At 43.1% G+C, this 24,895-nt stretch overlaps 1 protein-coding gene across 1 annotated transcript in view; it reads left to right on the top strand.

Moving 5' to 3' along the window:
• Positions 1-17,923, top strand: part of SETBP1 (SET binding protein 1) — a 339,735-nt gene extending 321,812 nt beyond the window's left edge. Inside the window, exon 5 of the mRNA XM_080821519.1 lies at positions 16,086-17,923. Coding sequence (XP_080677645.1) covers positions 16,086-16,708 — 623 coding nt within the window. The 3' untranslated portion in view covers positions 16,709-17,923. The remainder of the gene's footprint in view (positions 1-16,085) is intronic.
• The last annotated feature ends 6,972 nt before the right edge of the window (positions 17,924-24,895 follow it).

The following is a 24,895-nucleotide window of genomic DNA, read 5'->3' as shown; positions in this document are numbered from 1 at the left end:
TTAGACAAAATGAACGGGACAGCTGTTTGCTGCATAAAAGCATCTGGTTCATGAAAACACACACTTTAGCGTTAAGGTCATTAGGGTTGAGAGGCAATGATTTGCCTTTATTTTCCATATCAGTACCAGAAACAGCAAACCACCCAAAGAATGCTCAGCAGAAACAGCTACCTGAAAGGGACCTCTGGGGCCGCCTAGATCTTGTGTGCAGTAATGACAGACCAGCCACTGGCTAGTCCAACAGGATATTCTCAGGGGAAGATTATTTTCAAGTTAAAGAGCCAGCCTATAAGGCACAGGCTGTGCCGTACAAGAGTCTGTGCCTGCGTCTCCCCTCACTCAGCTCGTCTTTGGTATTTGGGGGATGAGCCGCTCATGGGAAGCTAGGCTGTAATTTAATTATGTTATATATAAGAGCCTCGCATTGTAACCAGAGCATTGGTTTCCCAAGAGCAGCAATCATATTTCCTATTTCAGTTTTGTCCCCTTTGATGAGTATCGAGTCTCTCATAAATTCCCAGAACCTTGTGTTATATGGGATGAAACTAAGCCAGGCTGTGAAGCAACCTGTAATCACATTTGTGTGTCAAGAACCTTGCACGGTGCTGGATGCCTAGTAAATACTCAATAAACATGTCTGGACTTGATTTAACTTTTTTTTTTTTTTTTCCTCTGGAGTTGAGATTTTAGGAAAGACAGAAGGTCTAATAACCGGTTTGAAAGTGCTGTGTCTGTGAGGAATTTAACTCAATTTATCTTCTCGGAATGCTTCATACAGATTATGCTCCCAGCCACCTCTTGCCACAGTCAGACCCTCTTAAAAATAGAGTAATGATAATAATACATTTTATCTTCTTCCTGGTGATGGTATCATTCCCACCTCCATTGAAGCCCAGTGGGAGGTTTGGCTGTGAGGCGCCGCCGATCGCAGGGGGAGTCAGGTGCGATCATTGTAATGAGGGCTCCACGCTCGGCGAAATGCGGGCAAGAAAACCTCCCATACGTGAAGCGATTTCTATTAAGATACTCATTTTATATCAAATATTCAAGCTCCTCTTTATAAATCGGAGAGAATAAAAAGAAACTCTTCGAGGGGGAGATTTTATGTGACCAGGAACGAAAGGGCACAAATATTTTATGATCCGTTTTGAGATGAAAGCAGTGTGCCTGCCTCATTCACTGGCTCTTTCCATGTCCGCGGGTCTAATTAGATTGTTGGTTTAATGGTGGCGAGATAATTTAGTGGCCACTGAAAGCGACTGTGTTCATGAGAAGGGGGAACCGTGCTTTGGGTTTCCTGTAATTAATGGAGAGTTTTTGAAAAACTTCTTGGTTCCAGTGAAGTTGGCGTTCTGTGCTCAGCTGTTGAGAAAGGAGGCGACGTCTGTCCCGCTCATTGCTGTGGAAATGGCCTCAGGCAACATGGAAGAACTGTGTAATGACTGTCATTAAGAATGATCTTTAGTGGTCCAGGCAGGCTATAGTCAGTCTTCAGCAGGGTGGGGACAGAGAGAGAGGGGTAGGGAGAAAGGAGACAGTGAGGGAAAGCAGAGTAAGGATTATGAGGCAGACGTGACAGACAGACAGACAGCACTGTCCCTCTGGAAGCCACTGGAATAATCCCACTGCATCCCCCCAGGGTATCTCTTTCTCTTGTTGCTCAAACTGGAGTCGAAAAGATAAGACCAGGTTAGACCAGCCTCGGAGCTCCCTCTGCCAGCCCCTTCATGGGGGACAGAGATGAGTAAATTGAGCCTGGAGAGATGAACTGAAGTACATCTTACCTGCGGGGGAATTAGGAAATCTGGACTCTTTCTGGCTGCCACACGGATATATAGTGGACAGTGGATTTGGAATTCATGGGCCAGGGTTATTGGACAGCCCTATAGGACTTAATCATTACCTTAGGTAAGTCACTGCGTCTTCTTGAGACTTCTGAGTCTCAGTTTCCCCATCACTAAAATGGGAAAAGCAATTTCTGCCTTTCAGGCAGTGGTGAGAAAGAAATAGCAGATGAAAACCCCAATCACATATTCAAAACAATATATCACTATGTAATGGCCCCTCTCGTGTCAAGAATGAAGTCATGCCATGTCATGATTTAATCATGTTAAATCATAATTGAGTCATGTTATGACTCAGATCATGACATCCATTTAACTATCTTTGGAAGTTTTATCCTCACTCCCTGCTCCAAACACTCCTATCTCAGAGCACAGTCAAAGCTCCCCCCTACCCGTGATGGTATCGAGTTCATCTGTCTGGAACTTCTATAAGGCTTTGTTACAAATTGTCAAATAATTTTTAAGTATCTGCCACACTGATACCTTCAATGATAAGATCAGCCCCTTGCCCTGGGGAACTTTCATGCTATTTGGAAAGGCTTGAGTCCAAAACATGAGATGACCAAATAATATTAACAAGTGAATAAGTTGAAAAACAATCTCAGATGCTAACAGAGATATCATTGAGCAACTGATAAGTTATGAATTTCCAACCAAATGGTACTAGGGAGCATGAGGGACATGGTAAAATGACCCGAGAAGAGAAGAGCTGAGAGCTTTCTGGGGATGGATTGAATTCAATAATCAGACAAGTAGAAGGGGCAGACTGACAGCATCTCTGAAATGGGAGTGTATGTGGAGATGATGGCCAATGAGGCCGGAAGAGAGGTTTGGCATCAGAATATGGAGTACCTACAATTTGAAAATGTGGCCCAGTGACCCTTGTGAAAGGCAGTGATGGCAAACCAGGCACCACGAGGCAGTAGCTCTCTGCAGTTGTGCTTTGATTGGCCGACAGGGGGTTATACATTCTTAAAAAAAATTAATTTGTCAACATCAGAAGACTTATCTAATCATCCAGAGTTTTGGCTTTTTGAAACTCAGACTACCTGGTGACTTTGGGCTCACATTCCTAACTGGCATCAATTGACTGATACAGAATAACATCCACCCCCATTAAATGGGCCACCTGCTCCTTTGTTTCTCGTTCCCCATCTTCCCCCCATCTTCCTTCAGGGTCCTGACCAACTTCACTCATTATCCTGGTCAGCCTGGCCCCCTACAGGGAGCCATCAAAGGCATTTGGACTGGACAGCGTAACAGGATCAAAACAATGCCCAGGGACGCCTCATGTAGCAGAAGTAGCACGAGTAGCCTGTAGTGACATCTTGTGTTATTTAACTATGGAACTCGGAGTTGGTGGAGGCCTTTGAGACTGTAAAATTGGGAGAATTATGGCACTCTGATGCAGTCAGTAGTAGAAAAGTAAGAGGGAAACCCAGGCTTTCTTACTCTGCTCTAGCTGCCCATTGTCTTGACTTCCTTGAGGACATATGGTATGAAACTGGCTTTGAAATAGGGAAGCCCTTGCTTGAATCCTGAGTCCATCATTTCTAAGATGGGCGCCCTTGGGGAAACCATTGAACCTCCAAGGTCCCCGATCTCATCTCTGTACAACAGAGGTAGTAATGTCCTCATGTGGTTGTGATCATAATTAAATGAGGAAATGTGAAATACTGCAGCCCATGGGGTGGGGGGGCGGGGGGAGTGCTCCAAAAATGATTGTTTCTTCCCCTTTCCCTTATTCCCATGTGACAGCAGGCATGCTACCTGGTATAGTCTCACCCGTAGGGTCTATGGTGTGATACGAAGTAGATGTTACCCAAGTAAATGTCGAGTAAATGAATGATCAGAAACCCAGCACAGAATGAAAGTCCTTGTTCTCCCTGCCCCACCCCCACCCCGGACTCCTAAAATGTGACATCTGTTACTTAAATGTCCTTTGTAACTCATTCTGTTAGTTTGTTTTTACGAGGTCTGCTTTTGAAAGGAGCACAAGGAGGGAACCCGGCCGCCTACCCCCTCTCGGGGTTTCCACCTGTTATGTCCTCGTCCCCAGCAATTGTTCCATGTGTCCTGGATAACTAAGGGAGACCAGACAGCCTTCACGCACTAACAAGGAAACACGCATTTCTGCTACCAATGAGCAGTTTCAAAAGGCAGAGAGGAGGTACTAATGGAGGGAATTTCAACTGTTCATTGATCCCAGCGATGTCTGAACACCCTGTGTGGCCTGGACCCAGGGCTTGCCCCATAAAGATGACAGACCTCAGAACAAAAGAGAGTGAGCCTCACATTACCTTCCGATTCAGCGGGGGATGTCGGCCAGCCTCGTGCAGCGTTCCTGGGTGGCTAGGTGTAGTTTCAGTGCTCAAAAACACGCCTCCAGGGAGTTTTCTTGCCCTCTAATACCTGCTGGTATTCTGAGATGACTGTTCTTATTTTGAAATCCAGGTTTGTTCGTGCCTAAATAGCCACAGTCCTGGTCTTTGTCTCATGCGTGTTGCCAGAGTTAAGTGATTTGGGCTTTACATATGGAAAGTTCATTTTGTTGTGTAATTAATGGGAAGCAGACTTTGGGAAGCTGATGATCCAGGCCCTTATTTATATGAGAGCATATGTCTATGTTTTGTTTATGACTCACTCTCTTACTCCACGCATTGTAACTCGGGTTTGTTTACACTAACTTTTCCTAGAATCCAAGCCACATGGTATATGAGCCAATAATTTATGGTCTCTAAAAGGGAAAGATGATGAATGAGCTTTTTCCTCTTAAATTGTCAAATCTTAAACTGAGGAAGAAGTATTTGCTGCCTTGAGTCTGTCCAAGCTTGTATTTGGGGGGGGATAAAAAGGTAATGCAAAAACTTACCAAAAAAAAAAAAAAAACTACTGGCATAGCGCTCGGAACTTGAATGTATAGATATTTGCCAAGAAAACATATGACCACTCCCCCACAATATACCATGTAATTCTGATCCAAATGAAAAGACCATTCATGCTCTCTGTTCCTGTCTCCCTATCTCTCTCTCTGTCCCTCTGTCTCGCTCCCATTTTTTTTATATAAGTAGTATTTAATATGTATGTTTCTCCTTTTTTCAGAGGCCCCGTAATTTTACTCAGTCTGTGGGCTTAAATGTTCAAGCTGCTTTTCTTAAAGACACTCAGTAAACTGCAAACTTATTTTGACCGTTGAATCTCCACTTCACCTATGGAGTGGTTTGGGTATCAATCTATATTTTTCAGTACTTCCCTGTTTTGGGTCATAGCTTAGATATTCCAAACAGTTAATGTGCTCTGAGGAGAGTAGGGAACAGCTGAAATATGTAAAGATCTAATTTAATTTACAGTGATTTGGATCCCCTTCAATAAATCCTTTCATATTTCACACACAGCCTTTACAAAATAGACAGTAAGTGTTGGTTTAGGTCAAGTCATGTAGATTGATTTCAATTCAAGTAAGTCAGCTGAGCTCTGTGGTCACATGGGGGAGGGAGGGAGGCACAGAACTGAGTGTCTAGCACAGAGCCTGGCACGGAGTGGGCTCAGTCAGTGCTTCTTCCCAGAATGAATAAGAGTGGATAAGGCATGGCTCTTGTTCTTAAGAAAACACAGTTTAAAAGGAGAGAGAAATGCAGATTAATCCCATAATCTTAACACAGGGCAGACTATATGAAATGCTGCCAGAGAGATATAAGAAAGGAGACCCAAAAGATTAATATTGAAATGAGAGTCCTCAGTGGCTTTTAGTGGAGTACCTAATTAAAATGAATTCCAGCAGAAATTGGAAAGCACTAGATGCATACCGAGTATTGTTTGGGTCTTTCTTTCTTTCTTTCTTTCCTTCCTTCCTTCCTTTCTTTTTTCCTTTCCTTGTCTTTTCTTATCTCACTAAGGCAGGAGAATTGCCCCCTGGATAAAAGAAAAATGTAAGATTCCCCCCACCCCCCAATCCAACATCAGATGCAATAGCGTCTCTGCCGGAAGTAATAGAGTCGGGCACACACCTGTAGGCAATGCAAAGTCCTGTTCCTGTGGTACATCCATCATCTGCTAACCAGCCAGACACAAAGATATCAGAAAGTCTCAAGCAGTGGGTAGACATTGCTTGTTCTTTGTACAAAGAATACAGGGATATTTTGTTGCATAAGTTGACATTTTTTTCTTGAAAAACCTCAATAAAGAGAAGAACAGTAGCATGCATTTTGAGTCACTTGACTCATGCCCAGAAGGAGTTAAAGGGACAGTCATTAACTCTGAGGGTACTCAGACCCTCTGGAAATTCTACAAATCTGGGCAGTCTTTGAGAAAACAACATTAAGATTCAAAACTTTCATAACAGACTAGAACACTGGACTAAAACCAATACACTGAAACTTTGCAGATTTAAATAGAAAGCTTGTATTTAAGCTGAAAAACCAATTCCACATAGCAATGGCCAGGTTTGGTGGCAGTTTATATGAAAGCATCTAAGGGAGTTAATTGAGCTTCTATTTAATATGAGCCAACAGTGTGATGTTGCTGGGGAGGGAGAGAGGGGGAGGACTTCGCAGGTTTTATTTATTTTTTATATAGCGCTCATTAACGGAGCATAGTGCCTTGATCACAGAAATTAATCAACCTGGTCTTTTTGCGTAATCATTTGATACTTGGAAAATCAGTTCAATTCCAGGCACCAAAATTTAAGACGAGATTTGGCAGACGCTAAATTCTCCAGAGGAACATGATCAAAATGGAATATAATCTAGAATTCATTACATAGGAAACACAGATGAAGAAAGTGAGAGGTCTTACCTGGAACGGAGAAGACTTAGAGGTGTTTGACTTTTTTGTTTGTTTGTTTTGTTTTGTTTTTTGTTTGTTTAACAGAATTGTATTTATTTAGTAAGGGTCCTGCCTTGAAGTCAAGTTCTGGAAGCACAGAACTGAGGGGTGAAAAGTCTAGACTAGAACCTTATTCTCATAATGTCCCAGGCAATATGTTTTCTATCAGGTCATAAATAACCAGCCTGAGTATTTAAGTAAACAAATGCAATTATTAAAACCAGGAAGAAAATAAGGCATAGGTTACCTACCATTTGGTGGAATTCTTCAAACGCTAGTATGGTCAACAGGATTTATTTTAGCTGAGCCTAAATATTAAACATGTGAACATTTTCTTAAGATCATGTTTGGTGCATTCTTCTTTGTTCTTTCCTGTTTTTCTTTCTTTCTTTCTTTTTTTCAAAATTTAAAAGAGAAAATCTCTCGCAATCAAGTACGAACACACAGCTACAATAATTGGTGTATTATATAAGGGATGGTATTTATGGTTAAAGATACAGTTATGCCACGTTTGAGAGGAAAGAAAAAAAGAAATATAAAGAGCCCTTTGAGAGGGTGCGACCACCCCCGCCGTGTGACCACCTGGCGTGCTGTGAGACTCAGCAGATGCAGCGTCAAACTTTTTGGCTTTCGCTGCATTTCTCTCCAGCCTCTCAACTTGTCTAGTCAGTCTGCTGGGGCTTGAGCCACAGGCAGCAGACAAAAGCCAAAGTTAATTGAAAGGAACAGAGGAGGCCTCAGTGGCCTTCATATGCCTGTTTCCGAGTGCCACGACTCTGAATTCTCTCTGTGCCAACAGCCCAGGAAGCCACAGTGGCCCTAATAAGCATCACCCCCAGAAAGACTCCCAGCTCTGAAGGACTCCTCTGTGGACCCCTCCGGGGTCAATATGCCCAGTGGACCTTAGAGACAGGGACAGTCACCTCTGCTGATCTCTGAGCTCCCTCCCATCACCCAACCCTCTCAGGCCTCCCGAGTCCTGAGTCCCAGTTACCTCCCGGAAGGCTCTCTGAGCAAACTAGCAGCCTGTTCTCTCTGGAGACAAGTTACCACCACCTTTATCTGTCCAAAACCACAAGTGGTTCCCCCAAAACTCAGCTCCTGAGATGACTGGCATTAGTCCCCTGGGGTCAGAGAAGTCAAGGATTCTGAGAACCTGGGCGGAAGGACCTCAGGACTGCCTAACCGAAGGTGGGAGGTTGGCCTCAAGTCCCATTGTAGAAGCTCTCCATGGAGGGGACGCTCTTCCGATTGCCACGGAATTACATGGGATTCAATTAAAGTGGCTCTGGGGAATATAAAGATTAATGATATCCAGGCTTTGGTCTCCAGGAGCTTACTATGTGAAATAATCCGGCAAGAAATCTTAAGCAAGCATCCGCTGTGAGAAAGGCACCACGCTCTCGGTTAGGAGGGAATGAAGAAGAGCACACAGCGCCTGTCTTCAAGAAGCTGGAAGGCTTCCTACGCTGTGCACTCATAGAAAGTTAAGGTCCTCCAGAATTAAATACTGAGTGAACAAACGCTTCAGGAGTTTAAAAAGAGAAAGGACAAGTTCAAAGCAGCCCCAGTGTTTGATCATGTGGTGCTATCAGTAACATAATTTTGAACAGTTCCCCCATGTAAATACGTATTCGGAATGTATGTGCTCATCTTTGAAAATACAAACTTTAAAAGGTTGAGATACCTCTGAAATCATATTGTTAAAATGATTTTAAAATTCATTTCATTTTGTATTATTCATGAAACAAAAATATTTTCTTTTTTTTTTTTTTAAGATTTTATTTATTTGCCAGAGAGAGTACACACAAGCAGGCAGAGAGGCAGGCAGAGGCAGCGAGAGAAGCAGGCTCCCCGCTGAGCAAGGAGCCCGACGCGGGACTCGATCCCAGGACCCTGGGATCATGACCTGAGCCGAAAGCAGCGGCTTAACCAACTGAGCCACTCAGGCATCCCAATGAAACAAAAATATTTTCACTGTCATCAAAATTTTACACTCATTTTAATATTTCTAATAATATTTCAGGAGGGCCAATTTAATGAGTTTGAATACTTTTTGAAAACCTTGGTTTTTTTTTTAACACTTATGATAAAGCAATATAAACTCTGATTCCAATTTCTGTTTGTTTCAATATTTGTTAGTAGATGTTGTAGATTAAAAGGATATCTCACATAAACATAACGTCCAAAAGGAGAAAGTACATCATTTTGCTTAAATCAGGATACTTTTTTTTTAATCTCATACATCAATTAAGCAAAGGTTGTTGTTGAAATTTGGCTAACCAGCTTCCTTAACAATCAGATGGTCTGGCATATCAAAAGGCATTGCATTTTTTAATGAGTTCAGATCTCAGAAACTCTTCATTTGAAAGTTAACTGTTTATGAGATTTCTTAATTTGCAGATTTTAGGGATTTTATAGGTTACGATATATCATTTCAGCAACAAAATTGCCAAACAGTGGAAACATTTTCAATCAGCTTTCAAAAATGCTGTCTCAAGTATTGAGATTCTTCGGAAAAGCAGTTACGTTCTTGCCCATTTTACCCTAACGAGACATTAAGTTTCTGTTTGTGTTTTTTACTGACAGCCCATTGACAGCTCAGAAAAGGTGAGAACATTTAGAACCCTTGTCTTTTTATACCAGAAATTGCCAAAATTCATCTCTGAAAATGGCAATTCTTATACAGTTTGCTAAGGGAAATCAGTAAAACTCTGCATGGCATATAACTTACTCCATGGATATTCCTGATCTTATTTCAAAGTTTTTGTTTTTGTTTTTTTCTTTTCAAAGACCTTGATTTTCTAAAACGAACCAGGAGGGCTGACCTACTGTAGCATTTTGAATATAGGACGTGACAGCAACCCAAAAGTAATAAACCGATGGAATGCCTGTCAACCCTTTGAATGAATGTGGCCTCTCCCTCTCATGGGTCCCTTCTGCCCAAGTCTGACGGGTGATACATCATCTCATTTATAGCTCACGTAAGGCCATCACAGTTGCTCCAAGTATTATGCATTAGGATGCTTAACTTAGTTCTTATTTTTAGATAAAATATAAATAATATAAATAAAATTATTCATATATTTTTCTCGCGGCCTGGGAGAGTCTCCTCCGTGGGGAACGTGCAGTGCACTAAGGAAGTAGCTGAAGGAAGAGGTGATCAGAGCTGGAGAGGCACAGAGGGCGTGGGCTGTACGGCAAGTTCCTGGGTCCCTCATGCGGGTACTGCCTCCCAGAGAATCTAGGGGAGGCACCCTGGTGGTCCTTGCCTCTTCCGAGCTCCCCATGTAACATGCAACACCCCACACTTCCTTTTGCCATCATCCAAAAGGCCTACTTCGCCACCAGCCATCGCTCGTCCCCAGGAGAATGGGAAATAAGAGCACAACCTAACCGGGGTCCCCCAAGCCATTGCAGCCCAGACAGGAAATTACCTCACAACAAACCCCTGAGTTTATTAGGAAGCTGTCCTCGGAGAATCAAGCAGGGTCTGTGCTTTGAACAAGTTCGTCATGTTTCCAGAGAAACCCCAGACTGTATTAAGATGCCTTTAAAAACAGAATGGAAGCACCTTTCTATCGAGACGAATCTCCCACATCTGCTAACCCTTAATTCTAAATTACAGCTTTGAAATTGGAAAGCGGTACTATAGCACTCTGCTGGTGACCAACAGCAACTCAGATGTGCCCGGCCTTGCAGACGCCTCGGCAGCAGAGGCAACTTGCCATCTTTTTTTTAAAAAGAGGCTTTAAGGCCAGGATCGGATCGTAGAAGGTTAATTTAAATTCTAAGGAAAAAAGGAGTAACATGTGCATGCCAAGGCAAGTTGCTTCATACATCCCATTAAAAAATAAAAGGCAGCATTAGGAAAACAAGAGATCATTACTGAGTTAAGTACAAAGTTCCCCCAAAATGCGCGATTTCATGGGAGAACATTAAACGCGTGAATTCCCTTGAGCTTGTATTTGCTGAGCATGTAGTGTATAGCAGATCGTGGAGGACTGTGTGAATAAGCCTGTGCTGGGGACTCTGGGAGTGTTAAGGAAAGAGAAGGCTTTCGTCCTTGGAAGGACCTTAAGGTGAATCACCATACAATGCAGTTCGCACCGCAGCTCTCTGCCTGGACTGAGGGAGATGGTGTTCCAGCCCTTTCCACCCTGGAAGGCAACTCCACACAGTGCAACAGTCCCAACGATTATCCCACCTCCCCGTAGGGATATTTAAACAGCAAGAAACATCCTAATGAATCTAGAGATGAATTTACACCCCTCTCTGATGCACCCAGAACTTCCTTGTTAAACTAGGCTGTGTCTTGCTCGTGGACAAAGTAGTCTCTAAACCAGTAGCATCTATCTGGGGGCAACCTTCTGTGTAATGAAGCCTTGTGAGCCTTTATCTTGCTCACGGTCCCTGTCCTCCATCTGCAAAGTCAGAGCACAAAACACAGGGCTAAGTCCAGTCTCTGATTATCATAAAAGATGTGACAAAATCCACAAATGCCGATGAGCCAATCCTCCGATAATGGGAGCAGAAAGATAGAAAAGCTAGATCTGGGCCCAAAACCAAGTCAACCATTTGCATGACAATTTTAAAGACAGAGAAGGGTCTAGAAGATGATTTGCTTTGCAGAGTTATGAAGACATGAATTTTCATTGTGCCTTGGCCACTCATAATTATTTTTTAAAACTAACAAAGAACAGTCAAGATATGGATCCATTATAAGAAGGAGAGCAAATATGGAATCAATCTGCTGCAAGAGCCCAGAAATTGCTGTCTAATAATGAAACAATTTGAAGAGAGAAAAATCTGAAAACATTTAGAGGGACAATGAAATCATAAGCAATAAGGAGAAAGATTTGTGAATATCAAACCCTGCCAAGTCCAAAGTCCCCGCCCCCCCCACCACTAGGATTTCAAAATCATTAGAGGGAGTAAATGTTGTAGAAAGCCACCTCACATTTGGAAAGGCAATGGATAATGAGAATAGGAAAGAATAACAGCAATTAAATTAAATCTAGAAGGGAATTTTGAGAGCATCTGTCTAACTGTCCAATGCAATAGATGAAGAAAGAGAGATCCAGAGGGGCGAAGAGGTTCGTCCTTGTTCAGGATTTCCAGCTGCCCCCGAAGAGTCCTTCCCGCCGCCCTGCACTCTGCTACAGTTCACACGCAGGGGGAACCAACCCCAACTGAAATATTTGGGTTGTGCATACAAGGACAAAATAATATTCAGATGTCCAGTAAATATGAACCCCTTCCTCCAAAGCTTCTAATGTCAAAAAGAAAGAGGGATATTAAGTCTTCACACCTGATGGCATCGTGGAAACTGGGTCCTGATATGTTTATTCATTTGATCACAGCGTAAAACCCAGAGCACTCATTCCTTCGCCCATCCCGTTAAGCCAGGAGGATAGCTACCAGCAGGAATTTTCTAGGGAGATGATGCATGCCTTTCACTGAGGACATTTCTTACCCTTCAAAAATTATTTAGGTGAAATAGAGTCCCTGCACTCTACTGTCCTAAGATTATAAGAAAGATATTTTATTGGCACTTACCATGTATAGGTTTTTAACTACGTATTATGGAATTATCGAGTATATACCAAAGTAGGCAGAATAGCATAATAAACCTTTGTGTGCCTATCACGCAGGCTCAACAATATCACTTCAGAGTCAAGCTTACTTCGTCAATACTTCTACTCACCTCCTCCCTTCCTTGTTATTCCGAAGCTGATCCCAGATGATACCATGTGACTTTATCTATAAATAGTTTAGCAAATATTTCTAAAAGATGAGTACTTTAAAAAATTATCATAACGCAATTACCAAACATCTAAGAAAATAAACAGTGGTTAAATAATATCATGAAATGCCCAGACAGTATTCAGATTTCCATGAACTCATGAAATATGATCTCTTTTGACAGTTTGTTTAAACTGGCAGCAAAATGTGGTCCTTTTATCTCTTAAATCTCTTTTAATGTACAGTTTCACCCCCTCCCCTGCCTTTCTTTCCTTGCATTTTATTTGTTAAAGCCCCCAGGTGGTGTGCCCAGAATTTCCCGCAGTCTGTGTTTTCCTGAAAGAACCCAGTGTACCTCCTTACTTCTTGGTGTGGGGACAAGAGCTGAGCTGCCCCGTGTGGTAACCACTAGCCACACGGAGCTATTTAGATACAAGTTAAATTAAAAATGCAGTTTCTCTGTCACATCAGCCACATTTCAGGGGCTTAGTAGCCACATGTGGCTAGGGGCTACCAAATCAGACAGCACAGATATAGGAAGAATGAAATCTCAGCCAGCTAGCCTTTAACTCAAAATTGAGCTTCTGCATTGTATTTACTTTAAACCTCTGCACCTGGACATTGAAAATGAAATAAAAATTCAAGGGATCTGTGTGTTTTTATACTTTTGTAAATAGTATATTTACAAGTACTTTTATTCACTTTTGTTATCCAACTTTTTTTTTTTTAGATTTAACCACATCGATATATTATGTGTAGCTTTTCCCTTTTGACAGATGTATAATATTCTGTTGTTTGACTGTATCACAACTGATTAATTATACCTTTAACATTTAGATTGTTTTCAGTCTTCTGAGCTTCAAGGAACATCGTTATACGTCCTTGGCCTCCTGCTACAAATGAGTAAAGGAGGCAGCCTGAACACAATCTCTGGGACATTGAACATGCCCATCTTCAGTGCCAGTGGTCACTGCCCAGCTGCTCTCCGATAGGATGATATGAGTTTCCACTCCCACCAACAGTGTGCAAGGGTCCCCACTTCCTTACAGCATCACCAGCATTAGGTGGTTTCAGCCTGGTCATTTTTCCTAATATGGGTTCATGCATATGCAGTAAAAGTATAAATACAAGCGTGGGAAGGGAAGAGGAGGGGAGGGAAGGGAACAGAAAGGAGAAAGGAGCACTCATTGAGCTAAACCTATAATATTTTCTTTCCTTAAAAAAATAATGCATATATGGTGAAAGTTAACATTTGTTCAATGTGAATGGTGGGTGCAAAGGAGTTGCTAATGATATTTTTAGTACTGTTTGGTACGTTTACACTACTCAGAATCAACTGATTTCGTAATCATTTTTCAATGCAAGGGCTTAATAAAATATATACAGCATAGAATAAATTACTGAATACGGTATTATCTACTAGGTTTTGTTTGTTTTTGGCACCTCATGCTAAAAAGAAAACACAGCGAGAGACAAGCCAGTGCTTGTGTTGATCCCCAGTGACCCGCAGCTCATAGAGTTTTCCAGGTTTATTCAGCTGGAATATTGCCAGGTAATTGCCTAAAAATGTTTTACTTTTTACCTGTATGCTATATTATGTATTCCATGGCGCTTTCTTCCCCAAAGATGAGATAAACTGATAAAAAGGTAAACTGCAGATGCCCTCTGTATTGGGAAGAATGCCTGAGGTTTGTGGAGAACCTCCGACTCATTCTCATTTACTCACCAACTGGGCAGACAAGGTAGATTGCCTGGCTGGGACCTGGAGGCTTGCGAGCTCTTCCTGTCGCTGTGTTTGCAGTGGTTGCTTTAAAATCCAAACTAGACCTCTTCTAGAGAAGCCTGTGATTCTAAGGCAGCAATGATTATCAGTGGTTCATCAGTCTAAAACCAATTTTTAAATGCCGCCCATGGGCAAGGCACCATGCCACGCTGTGTGAGGGACAGAAAGATGGACAAAAATTTGCCTCCACATCTGAGAACGTACAATCAAGCAACCTTTTTCCTTTCGCAACACCAACTACAAACATTTTATTTTTATACTCAGAAGCTCACTCTGGCTTTGTTCTATTTTGATCTTTATAACTTATTTTAAAGATTGTTCAGTAGTTATTCATTGCTCAGTAAGTCTTACAATGACCTTGGGCTGAAAGCAGTGACATTTTGACCTGTCCTGTGGGACTTAGAGCTTCCCACTCCATAAAGCCAGTGGCGTAAATAACTTCAAATGATCCCCTCTTGGAGTTCTGTGTCAGGCACAGCATGAGAGAGAAAGGGGGTGAAGCAGGAAAAGGAATAAAGTGGGAGCGCCCCAGAATAAGTGAGAGTGGTATCCATGTTTTCAGAATTTTTATTCCTCATTTCCCTTAAGATAACTTACTCCACCTCTCTACTGGTTGAAAAAAAACTGGAATAACACAGCGAACCGTAATGCCAGAATAAACACGTTTCCTTTCGGTCTCAGTAATGTTTAGTAAGGGTCGGCATCTTCTCCATGGGCATCCTTGGGGTTGAGCATTTAGGGTGTATCACAGCAGCAAAAAAACTAACTGAGGACACACCTCCTGAGTTCTTAAAAAGGGAGGGGCCAGTGTGGAGATTGGACAGCAGAGTATGTGTGAGTGCCCGTGAGTGCATGCGCATGCGCGTGGGTATACACATGGTTGTACATGCGTGTCTGCTCAGGAACAGCACAGGGAGAAAGAATGACCTAAAGGAGGAAAGGTCCGCTACGTATTGAAGCCATTCACACTTCACAGTGTCTGAACTTGCAGGGGAAGGGGTTCTGAAGGCTGGTTAGTGGTGGCAATACTGAACTTCTGGAGACTAGAAGTTTGTCTCCGACAGTACAGGTGCATCTGGCCAGCAGGACATGAAAAGAGCTCTTTGCAGACAACAGACAGCCTAGTACAGGGAGTGTGAATGACTCAGAAACATCTGGCTGATTTACCTCGAGGTTTCCAGAGGATGAATTGGTTAGTCAGTCAGTCAGTGGGACACTATCAGGCAGCTTGACAAATCCAGAACATTGGGGGCAAAAGTTAGAGAAATGGTGTCATCTCAAATAGAGTGTCCCGGAAAATAATCCCCCTTTCTGTCAGTAGAGGAGGATTAGAGGTAAGGGGGTTCGTGTACAAGGTGTGTCAAGGTCAAGGTGTGTCTTTTGTGAGGTTGATAGTAGGTATGAATGATCCAGATTGCTTGTTATAGAGGACTATTTGTCATTTTTTGCATCCAACATCTACAAAAAGAGAAAGCATAACCTAATCCTAAATTTGGTCAGATCAAATGTCCGAGGGCTGAATAAAAAATAGAAGTTATAATAGGGAAAGGTCATGGGAACACCAAGTCTGACCTTGACCGCGGGAGAAGAGCTTCCTACAAAGTGTGAGCTTCAGTTTCTAAGTCTTAAAAACAGCAATAAGGGTATTTCACAGAATTGTTGTGAAGACTGAAATGGTATAAAAGGAATGCCACGTACACAGAAGATACTTACTATTTTTATTATTTTCGGTTTCCATAAAGCGAAAGGAAGAATAGATACCGGGTCACATCCATAGCGTTGCTTTTCCAGGATCTTCACGGCCAAATACAGCGCCCGTCGTCCCTACAAAGGCTGGGTTTCGGGCAGCTCGCCTCTGGTGCTCAACCTTCTCTCTTCCCCTCCTGCAGCCAGCTCCTCCCTGAAGAAGCGATTCAAGCGGCGGGAGATCGAGGCCATCCAGTGCGAGGTGCGCAAGATGTGCAACTACTCCAAGATCCTGTCCACCAAGAAGAACCTGGACCACGTGAACAAGATCCTGAAGGCCAAGCGGCTGCAGAGACAATCAAAGACAGGCAACAACTTCGTCAAGAAGAGGAGAGGGCGTCCGCGAAAGCAGCCCACGCAGTTCGATGAGGACTCCAGAGACCAAATGCCCGTGCTGGAAAAATGCATCGACCTTCCCAGCAAGAGGGGGCAGAAGCCGAGCCTGAGCCCGCTCGTCTTGGAGCCAGCAGCCACTCAAGACACCATCATGGCTACCATCGAGGCGGTCATCCACATGGCCCGGGAGGCGCCGCCCCTGCCCCCACCGCCCCCGCCACCCCTCCCGCCCCCGCCCCCGCCGCCGCCCCCGCCGCCCCCACCCCTGCCCAAGACCCCCCGAGGAGGAGGGAAGAGGAAACACAAACCTCAGCCTCCCGCCCAGCCCCTGCAGCAGCCGCCCCCGCAGCAGCCCCTGCCCCAGGAAGAGGAGGTGAAGGCCAAAAGGCAGAGGAAGTCCCGAGGGAGTGAGAGTGATGGCCTTCCCTAGGGTGGGTCTGGGCTCTGAACCTGGGGCTGGGGGAACTGACACATTGCAAGTGCAGTGAGCCGGGGTGGGGGCGGAATCCCACGCTGCAGGGACACCGTTGCCCTTCTCTCCAGAAGCTGGGCAGGCAGAATCGCGCCCGATGACGGGGTGGAGCCATCAGTAGCTCTTGGGAAAGCAAAGCAGGGGGACGCCTTCAAAAGAAGCTTGTCTGTGCTTTACAGCAGTTGCAAACCACGCGGCACTTCAGTATGGCTAGATCCTTTGCAGGCGAGCAGAAGACCCATGGAGGAGCAGAAAGCCGGTGGTGCGCTCCCGACAGCCACCCGACCTCCTGCATCCAAGGTGCGTCTCTGATTCCATTGCATTTGCTGGCCAGGAAAATTGAAAGGGAAGCACCCTCAATTAGGAAACATTCCAAGGGGAGAAAAGCTGCAAATTTCTCGACTGGCTTTGTTGTAACCCATTTCCATTTAATTGGTTTTTACTTTTATTTTGGTTTTTCCAAGCTCGGCTAGGCTTTGGGGCACCAACATCATCTTCAGGTGACCTGAATCTTTCCGTTAACCATACAGTTTCTCAGATGGATTCGTCATCAGAAGGTGGAATGCTAGTGATAGGCAACCTTAGACGTGGATCCAGATCCTTCTGTATGCCTCCTCTGTACCACACACTGATACTTAGCGTAGTCGGTTCCTAGTTTTCCTTTGCCCATTGTACTTCCATATACCTTTCCATTAACTTACTTGTTGCCTTCTTTTCCTTGGTACACACCTAAATAATGTAAACTTTATGTGTGTTGTAATGTTCACCCTTGGCATGCTGTCCCAAGGAACTTGGCTTTGAATCCCAATCATTGTGAGACAGATACTCAGTATTGATAGAGCCTTTTTAATAAGTGATTTAGAGCAGCCGAGGATATGTTGGCCGGGGTGTCAACCAGCTTATTTTTATACTTAAAACATATCAGCAGAGAATAGGCGGAATAAAATGGTTTTAATAACCCACAGCAAATGGAATAACTGACAAATCACCAAAAATTGAAACCCCAGACCCACCAGAAAGACAAATGTCTAGCAATGCCTTGGTATGTGAATTTTCATACAAGTAACTATCATAAGTCGTTGAAAAAAGGAAACAGCAAGACAATAGAATAAGTCCATTATCTCTTGGTAATTATTTCTTAAAAGCAAATGGGAGTAAGTGTTCTTATCTGGGAAAAAAAAAAAAAAGAAAGAAAGAAAAGAAAATGCTCAAAGGGTATCACCACTCCAATTGTATCAAGCCACCTTGGACAAAGTATCCAAATTGTGGTTGCCTTAATAAACTAAAACATTTTTGTACATAATGTAATTATAAATCTATCAGTCTGCATGGATGCAAACTGTGTGTGACAAATCGTCTTTTAAATGGTCAATTTCAACTGTACATTTCTCATCCAAGTTGTACTCTAGCCATCGGTTTAGCGTGGACAGATATTCCATCTCTAACACCCATTTCCACAGCTCAAGTGAAACATGTTAAGAAGACTCAGAATGAATATGAAGTTATTCCATCACCGTAGATGTTTTCTAAAAGTCAGATGTGGAAATTTCAAATAAGTATTTTCAATTTCCTCCCTTCCTCCTCCCCTTACCTTCCCCAAGACATCCAAACACCTGGCATGGTAGATGATAAAAAGAGAGACACTGAGAGACAGAATTCAATTTTCTAATGGGAATTAGAATATCTGGTTTACCTCCAAATTAAGGTTCTTTACAGGAAGTTGGGACTGGCTGGAAATTGTATTATCACTTCAAAACACAACACCATTTCCTTAGAGAGAGATGGATTTTTGTTGGGAACACAGGAGAATAAGGGATGGGGTATCTATGGGAGTAAATTTTAAAAATCCCAAGTTAATATGCTTGCGAACATCACTGCTCTGTCATGGCACCAACAATTGGTTGAAATTACCCACAGAGCCATCCTATTCTGCCCTGTCACCTTGGACTTAACATCATTTGCTCCCCACTAGGTCAGTCACATTTAATCCTAGTAATATGTAAGTTTAAAGGGATGCATTCTCCTGTACTTTAAAGCTTATATCATAGATACTCCGTTTGTGACCTAGGTGGACCTTTGGCATTTCACACAAGTTGAACAGCAAAATCAAACCAGCCACTTTCAATTTGTCATTCCCAAGCCATGTCTGAGTGGTTCTAAAGTCACCGGAGAGGAAGATTTAAATTAGCCCCGCTCACCCCACCATTGCTATGAGAGAGCAACCATTTTCATTCCAATTAAACCATAAAGGGATTTCTCTCCTGTCAGGCTTTGAAAAATCATTTCCTTCATTCTTGCATTTGCCCTTCTTCCAAGCATTTCCCCAACCAAGACTGTGAGCAGACTAAATCTTCCTGCAGACGAGAATGAGCTGGCCCCTCTCTAAACTCCTTACAGAAGGACCCAACCCCTAATTGACAGTAACCTCTAGGTGGAGAGAAATTTCAGAAACGTTACAGATGCATTAGAATTTCCAGACCAAGGTAAGGCATTCCTGGAGGGATACAGCAGGCTTCTCACTTATACATAAACTCAGTTCTACAGTTGTCATTTGACTTAAATGCAAATCCTCCATACTTAGGACCCTAAAAATAGATGAGAAAACTGCAGAGGACTCAGGGTGAGACATGCTGTATAAGCCCATGGAAGGTGGAAGCAAGTCCCAGCACCTGCCACCTTCCTCTCTCCCCTGTCCAGCGCCCCTTCAGTGTCACGTGACGTTTCCCTTTTTCTTCTACCTTCCAGTAACTTAACTCCTCTCACTGGTACAACCTTCTCCTTATCCTCTAACTAACCCCTTCCCATTAGCCTCGCCTCTCCTGTCCAGGCTCAACACTGGGCCAGTCTAGTTTTACCTCTCATTTGCTGCAGACCCAGGATGAGAACCCCAGCAATCTTGACCTGGACCGAGACATCTCTAGCCAGTCAACACTGCCTTCTGGGGCTGCATTTTTTTAGGGAAGATGTCATTTGGGATGTATAGGACTCCATAAACACCTCCACAAATTATTTCATTAGAAATCTCTTGTTTTGTTTTGTTTTGTTTTCTGGAATTCTTTCCTTCAGCCAGCAGGCGTGAACTCACTTATAGAGAGTCTGATTAGGGGTGAGCAGAGGATAAACTGAGATTTAAAAGCCTCCTTCTAGGTGATGATGGGTCTTCTGATCTACCCTCCTTAGTGGCCGAGGAGCCACTTGCTTTTCAACCCCTCATCTCAGATGAAAGATCTGACTTCCTCAAATAGCATGGCTCTGGCTACAACCCAGAGAAGATAGGTCAAAAGAAAGGAGAGCATGTCAGGGGCTGGGCTGTGACTTGGCAGGACCGGGACTCAACAACCACTGACAGCCCAGAGTAGGTGACTAAGGGCTGACAGAGGATTAGCATGTTAACTAGGCTACTGTCCGGAGTGGGAGGCCATGTTCCATGGCAGCCGGAGTTTGTGCTCTGCACATTGCTGGCTCTATAAATATGATAAGCAAGTGGTGACAGAATTATAGTATCAGGTGATGTACTACATGCAGATCATAAAGGATTTGGATTTAGTACTTTCCGAGAAAAATCCCACTCCTACAGCTTATTACCCAACGATATTCAGACAATGAGTTTTTGGAGAATATTTTTTTTCCTACCACTAGGAAGATTTACCTGGGAACTGTCTGAAGTCTATACATATATTTCCAAAGCCTTTAAATGCCAACTGTAGCATGGAGAGAGACGGGGTGGCAGAAGCCGAAATGCCTCAGAAGCCATTTAAGTGTTACATTGCGGGATTTTCAGTCCTTCTCATCATGTAAGAGTAGATAAATATAGACATTATTCTCAACACTACCCTCTAGTATCACAATGGTCCAAATGCCAGAGCTTACAGATAATGTCATCACAGTGCCTAGAAACTCAAACTGTAATATACCGTAGCATTTTCTTGGTGTTTTTTAAAGTTTCTTTCCACAATACAAGGCTCCCTCTGCCTCTTGTTTCTTGGAGAGTTTGCCCCACTGATGAGTCTTCCCTCCCATGGGACTCGGTCATTTGGGGAACAGTCTTAGAAGCACATATCAACCAAGGAAGAAACTTCCTGGATATCGATTACCCACTTCCCCAGGTATAATAAACACTACAGGGGGGAAGGATTGAGAAGAGCTGCCACCGGTCAACACTGAAGGGCAGTTCCAACCTAGGTTGGTGTCTTTCTTTTCTTCCTTTTTTAAAAAATCTATTTCTTAAATAATAATAAATGCACATGATGTGTTAAATATGTATATATATATTTCAAAAGAAAAAAATGGGGCACAAGATTGTCTTATAAGTCGTGCTGGCTAATTTTTAGTTTGTATTCATAAGTGGTTTTTAAAAGCCTTTTTTAAAGTGTAATTTGCATGTTCTACTTTGATTGTATGTAAACATATTTTAGAACAAAAAATGTATTTGTATTTTATTGAATATAGAGGCAAGAAAATTGTACATTGTTTGAAATGTTCTTTTTGTAACAGTTTTTATTCATAAAGCATTTTTGTACATTTAAAATGAACACGGACTTGCTGTTATTTGAGGCGTAGATACATCTGGCATGCTTTACTGTCATGCTCCTCCATGGTCTTAGATGTTGGGTTTTAAACATTTTTCTAAAAGAAAGCTCAGTCTTTTTCGCTACCAGATCAGGTTAGCACAGTATAGAGCACTTAACTATTAAAAAAAAAAAGTTAATCCTATTCATATGTTATTCATTGTGTGAAATTAAAGACATTCAATTCAGTCTAACATGAGTTGTGAATTCTTTTGTTTTATTTTCCATCTGGTTCACATCACTAAGGAGTTTAATAGTATTTGGGGGGTCTTTGCTCACACAAACTGGACATAGAATCATTGAGAAAATTCTAACCAAACTTCTGCCTTTTGTCTGAATCTGGGAAGAACGTTTGGCGCAGGATTTGAGACTGATTTACTGGGTTACTGTTCAGAATACATTACACCTGAACGTAAAGCCAATGGCTGATTCAAGGAACCAGTCAGACCTCTGCTGAAACCAATCAAAGCTTGTCGTATAATGTTGGAAACCCATCCTGCCCTAGATTTTTGGAACATTGTGGATGGGGATTAAGCTTTCTTACCAAATATCCCATGATGTCAGATATCTGAAGGGTAGATCCCTGACTGGATTTCAAGTTCGGAGTGTTGGGAAAGGCTAGTTAATCAACTATAGCCAGTTAGGGATCACCTAGCCAGCGTCCACCAGTCTGAACAAGACCATGAGGACAAGAGCCAGGAGTGAGAAGTCCTCGTTCTGAAGGAATTTACAAGCAAACTCGCAGTTCTAAGTGAAACACGGCAAGCGGTAAAACGGATGGTGTCCCAGGAGAAGTGGGGGGGCCCCAGGCTGGCACTTTCTTCTCCTCACACTCTGTTCCAATTTTTCATTTAGAGTCAAGTTGTTTTTTTTAAAGCCCTTCTGAAGTAGAATTTCCATGCTCTACTTGAAGAGTATGTAAACATACATACATTTATGTATTTTTCATTCTTTCTTTAACCTGATGTTCTACTTTCAAAAGCCAACAAGGTACATAAGAAATGTGACCCGCTCTCATCCCTAACTGTCAATCGGACCTGCTGTGACACTTACTAGGACTTTGGGTATTAGCAGCACCCATGGTGGGATAACTGGAGTCTGGTGGAATGAACGGAAGCCGTCAGAGCAGATTATCAGAGCAGCCTCAGGACGGTCAGAGCGTGGCCACTTTAGGTAGCCTCCTGGGACTCAGAGAATTCAGTCAGCAACTTCTAACAAAGCAGAATTTGCCCTCTTTTCCTACTCTGCCAACCGTCTTGCACTGAACCAGGAACATTTAAATCTATATGGTCCTCTTTCCAACTCGGTTTCATTAGACCGGTGGTATTCCTGAAATCGGCGATGATTTCCCAGAATGTCCCCAATCTCTTCCCACCAGCAGGGACAAAGCTGTCGCCTTGGAATGGATTGATTCCCCCATCTTTTGGGGGTTCTAATCAGTGCACAGAGTGATCATGTGCTGACAAAGATTCTCGGGGAAGTCAGATGCGTTCACACGTGGGGCTGGCATGAATCTCCATCTACAAACAGGTGGAAGGAATAGATACCGTTCAATTTCTCTGCAACTCAACATTATTAATTTTTAAGCCCCCATCCCACCAGCATAGCAGAATCTTAGTTCCAGACCTAGGGGGTCACTTGCTAACCTAAAGGGGAAGGAAGGAAGGGTCACTTAGAAAACCTCGCTCCAACTTCCTTCCAAATCATTTCTCTGTGCCCCAGAGTCCTTTCTACTCACCTAGTGTCTAGGTATTTGAAACTTAAAAGCCAGGGGGGGAAGTATTTTTAATTTCTTTCCCCTGTGCTTTCTGCTGTCAGATGCATGCCTTGAAGGGATGAGCACAAGCCCGCCTCCCTGCCTGTACTGGGGGAGCACACCAGTAGCACGGCAGGCATATTGGAAATCAGTTATGGCTTCAAAAATTTCAACCTGTCACACATGTGCTAGGGAATGAGGACAATAGGATATGAAAAGCTCAAAGATTTGCCCAAGGTCATAGAAGGCCCTTTACAGGTTAGATGAGATAATGACCGGGCGCCAAAGGAATCGGGAAGAGGGCAACGGTGGTGTGTGTGTCTCCACTGTTACTCGTGACACTTTCACTTTTATGGGGAATGCCCATATCCAGGGTTTTATTTGTGACACAGTGGTGGCATTGCACTTCCTAAAGTGTCACGAGGGCTTCTTTTTACAGAATTAATTAAAGGGAAAACAGGTTCCAGGTCTTATTGGCCTGTATCTATGCTAAATGAGAAAGTAACAGATTAGAAATAGTAAAACCTCGAAAGGGTTAGAAACCACACATCTTCTCTCATAACTAAGCTTGCTATTTTAGAATGTAATTCTCCCATTTTTAGTGGATATAGCAGTAAAATAAAAATTGAGACACCTGGGATGTATTTCTGCTTGGTCACTAAAACAGTTCTGTGCCTAGGTGAAACTTGTCCGAGTCTCCCTTGCTTGCTCTCAAATGGGAGGTTCAACTCTCAAGGATATCTGGGTCTAAAGTCTCCGATGCCGTCATTTTGCACCTTCCAAACAGGTCCCACCTTGAGTTTCCATTTTTATCCCCCACCACTGTGTAAAGCCAATGACATGTTGGGGTTGTCACCTCAAGCCTATCCTGTCCTAATCTGATCAAACAATGTGAGGGTAGGGAAGATGAGTGGGAAAAAAATAGAATCATGAGGACATATATATAATCACGTTTTTCTTCCTCTTTTCCTTATTTCCTTCCCTGTCTGCACATTGCCAAGTACCAAAAATGTAAGGATGAGCAAGGAAGACACAATCTCACTGAGCTTTAAGGAAGCAAATTCAGATCATGAACTCCCTGCTCCCATCTCTACCTGTCCAACTTCTCCTCATCTTTTAAAGTTCAAATCAAGCCCCACCTCCTCTATGAAGTTTCATGTCCACAACCCACAGATTCTCAAACCACTCTTTTGGTTACTCTTCTTAATAATACCACATGTGACAGAGTATAACCCTCAGCCAGGGCTACCACGTCCCGTTGTGGAGGTTGTGCCCTGCACAAGCAGACCTGGCTGAGAAAGAAAGTAGGAGCTGAAATCCAGCCTGCACTGTCCTTGTCAAGCTGTGCACCCTTGCTGTGGTATCTGTACTAGATAAGCATCTTACTCTCACAAAACTGATTTTGTGAGAAAAAGCTTAAAAAAAAAATTGAGATCTGTACATCTCTGGGAGGTAGAGATGATCTCTGCAGCTGCTTCTCAGACCATCCAAGCTGTCCTTGCCCCTACGACCCCCCTAAGACCAGTCTCCCAAGATTTCCCTCACTGCGTTCATTACTACTACTCCAGAAGACCCTAAATCCATCCCACACTAAACAACTGGAAGAAAACAATGAAACGAGATGTGATGGTTCATTTGATGTGTCAGCCTGACTGGCCACAGGTTGCCCTGATGAAACATTGCTTCCGAGTGTGTCTGTGAGGGTGTTCCCAGGTGAGATTCGTGTTTGAATCAGGAGACCCAGTTAAGTGGATTGCCCTCCCCAGTGTGGCAGGGCCTCAGCTGGTGCTTCGAGGGCCTGGATAGAGCAAGAGGGAGAGG

The sequence above is a fragment of the Martes martes genome, assembly GCF_963455335.1.
Source record: "Martes martes genome assembly, chromosome: 13".
NCBI lineage: Eukaryota > Metazoa > Chordata > Mammalia > Carnivora > Mustelidae > Martes > Martes martes.
The sequence above is the reverse complement of the archived record's forward strand: the minus strand, read 5'-3'. Positions and strand labels throughout refer to the sequence as shown.